Source organism: Nansenia antarctica, assembly GCF_963989245.1.
Source record: "Nansenia antarctica genome assembly, chromosome: 2".
NCBI lineage: Eukaryota > Metazoa > Chordata > Actinopteri > Argentiniformes > Microstomatidae > Nansenia > Nansenia antarctica.
This window is the reverse complement of record NC_137675.1, coordinates 61,671,928-61,680,629: the sequence shown is the minus strand read 5'-3', so window position 1 is coordinate 61,680,629 and position 8,702 is coordinate 61,671,928. Positions and strand designations below refer to the sequence as shown.

The following is an 8,702-nucleotide window of genomic DNA, read 5'->3' as shown; positions in this document are numbered from 1 at the left end:
TACTGCCTCAAACATACAAACATTCACACATGACAGACAACAGTTTAATTCAGATTTCACTTTTATTACAGAAGTCTGTTATATTTCTGTGACACATTTGTACAATAGCATTATCAACATCGGTCATGTTACAAATGTAACAATTGAATGTGCGTGGCTGTCACTGCTCCAAATCCTCATACGTGGGCCTCAAGAGTGACGTAATGCAGACTAGTCAACCAGATGTCTCTCCCTGCCTCATCCGAGTGTGTATGATTACTGATGTTTGAACAACTAATTCATAGAACATACACAGATTAGAGGGGCTCTTACAACACACAGAACAAGCAGCTGCATGAATTACTCATTTCTTACATCAGGAGGATTACATCCAAAATAAACTCATTTATTGCATCTGTTTAACTCTATGCGTTAGGGTTGTTGTTATATGATATAAACATGAGCTTTCACAATCACTGACGACAGTGCGTTCTTTCGCGGAGAGAGGATCAGACTAACAGACCATACTGTAGTTTATGAATGACTGCTGCATATGATGGGGAGAATCTGATGAACGGATATGAGAAGCTGAGCTGGAAGGATTTCCTCTGGCTGTTCAGATGCAATCACTTAGGCAGGAGGGAGCGCCTCAGTCCACTCTCTCCCACGGCTAGTGAACTCCAGTATGATCACAGGGCAGGGTAGATCCATGGTGACCAGTCCAGAGGCAGGGTTAGGCCTCTTACAACATTTAATACTCTATCAGCCTCCTGTCCCCCCTCTCTTGTCTCTGGTTAAGTCCATGTGACTGTCTCCTTGTTAGGGCGTCCTCTCTCTGCCCTCCTCCCCTCCAGTTGATGCTCTCAGTTCCCAGTGGACCTTTTACCTGTGGAAGAAAAATGAAACAAAACAATACAATGAGTGTTTTAAAATGTCTTTAAAAGTACGCTTCGAACTGACAACCTCCACATGTCCTGTAGTTGAATGTACGTGTGTGTGTGCTTTTTTATACATATACCAGAGACAGCCACAAACCAGTCCATTGTGAGATGGGCAAAGACATTACAGGAATACGTTACAATTGATCTTCAGAATCAGAATCAGAATGACTTTATTTGCCAAGTAGGTTTTCACATACAAGGAATTTGCTGTGGTTGTTGGTGCAAACAGGCATACGCCTGAGAATAATAATAATAAGAAGAAGAATTTAAAAGCAAGTCAGTCATCTTGGATGCAAATGTGCAGAAGTGGGCTCAAAGAAAAGTCAAATTACTATGGCCCTACCTGATTTGTGGCTGTCAGGAGGAACTAAACAATTTCTTTAATTTGGAGAAGAAGCCCCCTTCCTCCTTGCTCTCTCCCTCCTCCTGCCTGTCCTGCTCTGTTTCAGACTGCTTACCACTGCTGCCCCCACCTGGACAGAGATAGGTACTGTATAAGCCATTCACTACACATAATTGCTTAGAGCTTTTTTGAAGCCGAGGCAGAGCTTTGAGGCTTTTATCATAAGACCGTTTAGAAGCGGAGAGAACCTAAATTCAACTCAGTTTAAACAAAGTGAGTGGGAGCAGATCAGGGTAGAAAATAATAATAATACAAAAAAGAGGTGGGGAATGAGGGTAATGTGCAAGAGCAGCACACGTGTGTGTGTCTCTACAGTACCCGCAGCCGTGGCGGTGACACCGTTGACAGTCCCATCCACCTCCGTCTCGTCCTCTGCGTAGCTCATGAGCAGAGATCTCTGTCTGTCTGTCAGGGTCCTGGGGAGGAGGACAGGAATGGAGACGGTCACAACGAAGCATCTTCTCAAAAGGGACGTTGATACATCACGTGGATGTAAGACGCACATACATAAACAGACTATAGTCTAGATGGTGGGTCAGTCATGGCTCAAGGTGGCGCTGTCTGACCATGTGACAAGTGACTTACTTGGGGACTCGGACTTTGACGTGGATGTAGTGATCTCCGAAGCCGTAGCTGCTGACCCGGGCGATGCCCTTCCCGGAGAGACGGATCCGCTGGTCTGTCTGGATCCCAGCAGGGATCTGCCAGAGACAAAACACCAATCACATTTACTCTCGTTAAGTTCCCAGTATATGGCATTGGCAAAGTCTAGCTCTCACTCAAGGTGTTGGCACAGGGACTGAATTCTACTCTTATGTCAATTGTGATTGGAGATCTCGTGGTGTGTGTGTGTGTGTGTGCGTGTCTCACCGAGAGGTTGATAGTCTCGTACAGCCCCTGTGCCCGGGCAGAGCCCCCCAGGATGGCCTGGGCCACAGAGATGAGGGCGTCAGAGTGGATGTCAGCTCCGTCCCTCCTGAACACCGGACTCTTCTGGACCTGGGGGACGACACACAAGCACAGCGGTTCAGGACTCATCAACCAACACCAGAATGAAAAAACTATTTTTTTGTCATACATTGATATGTATTGTTATGGGTTTATTATGCTGTTTTTTAGAAACCGAAACCAGGTTAAACTCAACGAATCCACAATCTCATTCAGGATTGGCCGGATCACAAAGAGCTCAGACTGCAGGGTTTCTATCCCCAATCCTATTTCAAGGACAGTATTATCTGCTGACAAAGCCTAGGGATCTGCCTAGGGAGGTATCTTCTGTTGTGCTGTCAGGCTAGGATACATTCACAGTGTGTGATCAACCACAAAAAACACACTCACCCGGAACGTGATGAAGACCTCCTTCTTGCCCACCGGCATCCTAACTGTCTGACCTTCCTCTATCCCTGCAAAACCAAACCACAAATTTATGTTACGCAATTATTTTTATTATAACAGAACAAATGGGAATAATTCGGGATGAGACAAATAGACAGTGAGTGAGTGAGTGAGTGAGTGAGTGAGTGAGTGAGTGTGTGAGAGTGTGAGAGTGTGAGAGTGTGTGAGAGTGTGTGTGTCTCTGACCTGCAGGCACAGGCACCATGACAGTCTTCTTCTGTTTGGTCTGGCCCGTCCCACGGCAAGAGTTACAGGGGGTGGCGATCACTGTGCCCTTCCCGTTACAGCGGCGGCACGTGGAACGCATCACAAAGGGACCCGTGTTCACAGTCTCCTGCAAAACGCACCACGCATACACATATTACAGACACATATTACAGACAAAAAAGACAAGAGGTGCTCATGCACGCACACACACACACACACACACACACACACACACACACACACACAATGCACTAGACAGTAAAATGACAAAGTTCGAATTGTACCTAATGTCAGTCTGCCCTTCTAAGCACACATTTTTTCCCCCCTGACACTATGTGCACACGCCCACAACAATGTGGAGGAGGGTCTGCTTCTCACCATGCCTGAGCCATTGCAGTAGTGGCAGTGCTGGACCTTGGTGCCAGGCTCATGCCCCTTGCCATCACAACGCTGGCAGCTGGCATCAAGGTTTATAGACATCTCTTTATTGACACCTTTGGCTGCCTGGGTGAATGTCAGCTCCATGATATACTGTAAGAAGAGGAACCGCAAAGAGATGAATCACTTAAATATAAACACACATGTACACCAGTGGATCATTTTGGCAGGCAAAGTCTTCTGCTGTGCAATTCTACTGTGTGTGCCAAGCATTAGAGGACAAAGGCAGAGAAAAACTCAAACTCAAAAACCCTAAATCATTTTCAACCAGCAGGCAGTATCCCAAACCGACCTCTTGTGGTTGTTCAAATATTCCGCTGAAGTCCCCAAAGCCCCGAGCACCGGAGAATTCCCCGAAGATCTTCCTGAAGAGTTCCTCAGGGTCCACATTGCCGGTCTGTCCACTCCAGGAATGCTGCTGTCCTCCACTGCCATGACCCGCGTCAAAGCCTGCCGAACCATACGTGTCATACTGCTTTCTCTTCACCTCGTCACTCAGGATCTGAGGGAGGACGGACACACACACACACACACACACACACACACACACACACACACACAGAGAGAACATGAGTGATATTCATATAATCCAGTCATTTGAATCTAATGACTGTTGAATCTAATCTAATCAAGTTAATTGAACTATCAAAATAGTAATGTAAAGTAGAGTACAGTGATGCCAACAATGTTTTGTGAGACAATCAGCAGTCAATAGTGTATTGCCATTGTTTTTAGGTCAATCATATTATGGGAAAATAGTCACATATAGTGACTGAATAGTCCGTTTATCCTTAGTGAAAGAGGAAGGTTCAAAGAGGAAGTTATCCAAACCTCATAAGCTTCTGCCAGCTGAGCAAATTTCTCCTTGGCCTGAGGGTCCTCCTTGTTGGTGTCAGGGTGATACTTCTTGGCCATCTGAGAGGGGACAACAAACACTCTTCATCGACTGTGGCTGCTGAAAGCAGTCTAGGATCAACACAGCAAGTCAACACAGAAGGTCCCCAGTGAGAAAACAGAGAGGGTGCTAGCTACACAAACCTGGTAATATGCTTTCTTGATCTCTTTCTGGGTGGCTGCCCGTGGTACCCCCAGAACTTGGTAGAAGTCCTGTTTACTGGTGGCAGGGGCACTTGTGTGGAAGGACAGCGTGCAGGTGACATGAGGAGACTTTACCCTGGCTGTGACCACAAGACAGGGTACATCATGTGAGTAGAAGCATCATTAATTGAACAAACCCTATACATGACATCACTTTACAACGAAGGACTAGACAGCTTTGACGTTGATGACAGCTGGAAATCGTCTGATCTTAGGATCACAGACAACCATTGGATCAGCCTAAAGTATGACGTTTCAAGCAACTACAAGAATCGAGGAACGTTTACAACGCTGCGTATTGATTCCAAGCCTTGCTCTTTCAATGTGCGACATAGCTAGCTAACAGACTATGAACATATCTGACAGCTCTGCCACAGCGATTGTCACGTTTGTATCCCATTCTCAATGCATTTTCAGCCAAGTTCTGCAACCGACAAGATTATACCACTGGCTTCTATCTAAATAAGTCTTCATGGCTAATTGAGCTAGGTAGCTAAAGTGATGCCATCATTCTCTATGGCGTGTCATCATCACAATCATCAAGGACAGGTCAACCAAGCGAATCATGCAGTAGTTGCGGTGTTATGTTAATGTTACCATCATGGATCAATCAAGTGATCGCACAGACCAACATCTTCAACAGTAGTCGCATCATAACAAAGCACCGAGAAATGCTAACACGTTAGCCTAGCCAGGCCGTCTCTGAGGCTGTGTTCGAAATGGCATACTAGCATACTGCATACTAGCATACTCAATGAGTATATACTGCATACTGCCTACTAAATTCATAATAAGTATGCCATTACCAGCCGACCGTTTACACTGCAGTATGCATACTGTACAGTGTGAACGCTCTCGCATTCTCAAATCTACATCATATCTAGTATGAGTAATATACTAGTATGCCATTTCGAACACACCCTGAGTCGGTGCGACAACCCCCCCCCCCCTCTCACCTGACAGAAGCCCTCTCAATGTCAACGCGTTCCCCTGCGCACCCCCTCGGGCTGTGTTGCCTCCCGGCCAGGTTTTCTGAGCTCCCAAAGTGGAAACACTCCGCACACCTCCACGGGGAGAAGATGATGTGAGGGCAGAGCAGCAAGCACGGCGATGACCAGAGGACACGGCGACTGTCATCATCCAACGTGTGGAACGGCGAGCTGCTGAGGACGCCATCGTTACTCCACTGCTGCTGCCCGGTGATGAATGCGCATGCGCAGGTCTTAAAGGGGGGGCGTGTCCAGTGAATAAAAGATCTTACATTTTTCAAGATTGTCAACTTGATTGTCACTTGACAGTGACCGCCAGGAACTGCAATAGATAACCGATCGAGTCGTTCAGAGCGAGTTGTGTGTGTGACAGTGTTCAACTAAACTGTCAGTCCAGCTGTAAAAGGAGGGGGCTCGGCGCTGTTTAGTTCAGAGAGACTAATCAAGAAGACAGAGATACCCGGAAGGCACGAAAGTGAATTGAAGAGGGTAAATATGAATCGTTTCAAGACCTCCAAATACAAAAACACCACCCCGAAGATCGCCAAGAAAGATGTGAGTAAATGAACGTCTATGATATGAATGCCTATTTTTCTATCGCTAGCGTTTGAGCAGTGAAGGAGTGGTGTTTGTGGAACGTCTGAAATGTGTATGGAGGAAATGGAACTTCCTGCATGTCAGTCGTCTGAAAGACTGCAGTGCCGATCGCATCTAGTGTGATGCTGCTGTCCGAGACAGAGAAGAGAACGACTGTCTAGAAAGAACTGCATCAAAGGCAACCCGCAAACTACAGTGCTGACCATGTGGTTATCGTTTCTGATCTCGCGTTCAGCAGACAGTTCATGCACATAAATAAAGATCTCTCTATCTATCTATCTATCTATCTATCTATCTATCTATCTATCTATCTATCTATCTATCTATCTATCTATCTATCTATCTATCATGCACGTGACACAGATCGTTGGATTCTTTTTGTGCAGAAACGCTCGTCATCATTGAACATGTCAACACATACTGTCTATGTCCAATCCATGTTTATGTCTCCAGATTATGTTAAGGGGTTCTAACAAATAAACAAAACTCGCCTTTGTTTAAAAACACCCCAAGGGGGGCTGTCAATAGAAGGTACAGCCTTCTGGGCGGGGTGTCGGGATGTGATACATGGGAGTGCCTTGCCTTGCATACCGGTGTTTAAAAGCACAGGTAGATTGAATGACACAGATTTCGGCCTGGTGACTTCTTCTTTGGGCTGGGTTCCAACTCATGAAAGAGTCCCTCCTCACATCCGCTCATGTGGATGGTGGCGTAATATCTCCATCGCCTTGACCCAGGCAATGCGGATACAAAGGATGATTTAGCCTTAGGTCTTGTTAGACAAACTGTTGTAAACATACCAGGTCTTTTATGATGCACGCACTCTAGGATTTGCTGAAAATATGGTTCCACTATACCAGCTAAAGTAATCAATTTGTCTGCATGCGATGTTTCCTCGGTCATGTGACAAGCAGCCTCACAGTATTACACATTAACTAATGCCCTTTTGGGGGGGAAATGACCTACAATACACACACACACACACACACACACACACACGCACACACACTAAGACAGAGAGGATATGACCATGAATGGTTAAACCCATAAAAAGTCCTGTTTGGATGTTGAGTCTTAAAGAGAGTCTGTGGCAGAGGCGAAGGTTGGGCCTCAGCAAAGCTGTCCACTGCTTAACCTCCTAAGGGGTCCGATGGTGAGCGACACCACACCACTGCCAAGTGCTGAGATTGCAGGTGTGACATCCTGTTGTGGTTATACATTGCAAACCTACCTGTGGATACGTCGGAGGGTGTTTTTCCTGATCACATGAACTGAACAGCAAAAACTCTGAGCCCTAGGTGCAGGCTGTAAATTGGACCTGGAACTTTCCCTGGTCAGGAAAACCTCCTGGCCCTAGTCACCTTACCTTAGGAAAGTCACCGTAGTAGTGAAAGTCACCTTAGTAGCCTACGTCACAGGTAGGCTAACCCCTCTTTGGCCAAAGTATAAGATAACATCCTGGTTAAAGATGCAGTTCTTCGCTCCTCGGGCAAAAACTAGGCTGTTATTTTGGGTGCTCTCCCTCCCTGTAGCTGGTTGGCAGTGGCTCTCAGTTCCTCAGTGTGTGGGAGTGAGTCTCTGTCTCCCTCAGCTGCAGCGTTGCATGTCACCCAGCCACACTCAGGGCAGCTCAAACCCTTCTACCACCACTGCCTCAGAACACCACCACTTCGAAGAGAGAGACTACTCAAATGAAGATGGTGTTATTACAGTGGTACTGCAGTAGGGCACCCAGTGCTTGTCATGCCCCGGATGCCCTGGGAGCAGTTATCCATATTATGTAATAATAATAATAATAATAATAACTTTAATTTCTATAGCGCCTTTCAAAAAACCCAAGGACGCTTTACAATTCTAAGGGAAATGATCAGACAGACAAAACAGAAAATAAACAAAGCAAAACTGAAACATTGACTAGGGGCCAAAGGCCTTGGTGAACAGATGTGTTTTAAGGGCTAATTTGAAGGAGTCCAGGGTGGGGGCGTTGCGGATCACTATGGGGAGGGAGTTCCAGAGAGTAGGTGCGGCCACGCTGAAGGCTCTGTCCCCAAAGGTCCGTAGTCCGGTGCGGGGGGTGGATAGCAGGCCCATGTCTGCGGACCGCAGGTCCCGGGAAGGGTATGTTGGGGGAGGAGGTCAGTTAGGGTTAGGGTTCGGGCGCAGGCGTGGAGGGATTTGTAGGTGAGGAGGAGGATTTTGTAATTGCAATAATCCAGACGGGAGGTGACGAAGGCGTGGATGAGGGTTTCGGCAACAGAGTCAGTGAGTATGTGTCGCCTGACCTGAGTGAACCAGGCTGTTTTTGCTGGGCTGTCAGACATTGCCTGGGCTGAAGAGAGCCCACTGCCTTCCCGTGTCCCTTGCCCGCCGTAGGCCATTTGTCTGACATGGTTAGTCTCTCGTGTGGTCGCAGCAGCCGCCAAAGCTTGGCATTTAGAAGTGCTCTCCTCCTGCCACTCCTCTCTTGTTAATGTGGTGAAAGGAGGTTTTAAGACGACTGTGCAACACAGGGAGCCGTTTCCACTTCCTCTAGATTCTGCTGGTGTGGCATTGGGGTGTGTGTGTGTGTGTGTGTGTGTGTGTGTGTGTGTGTGTGTGTGTGTGTGTGAGAAAGAAAGAAAAAGAAACACATGTTTATGCTACCCTCATTCTGTT

The 8,702-nt window shown here is 46.8% G+C and overlaps 2 protein-coding genes across 2 annotated transcripts in view; one reads left to right on the top strand and one right to left on the bottom strand.

Moving 5' to 3' along the window:
• Nucleotides 1-55: 55 nt before the first annotated feature.
• dnaja3a (DnaJ heat shock protein family (Hsp40) member A3a) lies at nt 56-5,637 on the bottom strand (the record flags this gene model as incomplete). The annotated part of the gene is made up of 11 exons (XM_080523816.1): nt 56-865; nt 1,642-1,739; nt 1,909-2,024; nt 2,194-2,322; nt 2,662-2,726; nt 2,905-3,052; nt 3,304-3,456; nt 3,656-3,865; nt 4,195-4,278; nt 4,402-4,541; nt 5,418-5,637. 11 exons carry the CDS (start codon nt 5,635-5,637, stop codon nt 843-845), a joined length of 1,386 nt encoding a protein of 461 aa, XP_080379942.1. The 3' UTR covers nt 56-842.
• A 294-nt stretch (nt 5,638-5,931) lies between these two features.
• Nucleotides 5,932-8,702, top strand: part of coro7 (coronin 7) — a gene marked incomplete at its 3' end in the record, with an annotated part of 117,362 nt that continues 114,591 nt past the window's right edge. The window contains 1 exon segment of the mRNA XM_080523240.1: nt 5,932-6,005. Coding sequence (XP_080379366.1) covers nt 5,946-6,005 — 60 coding nt within the window. The 5' untranslated portion in view covers nt 5,932-5,945.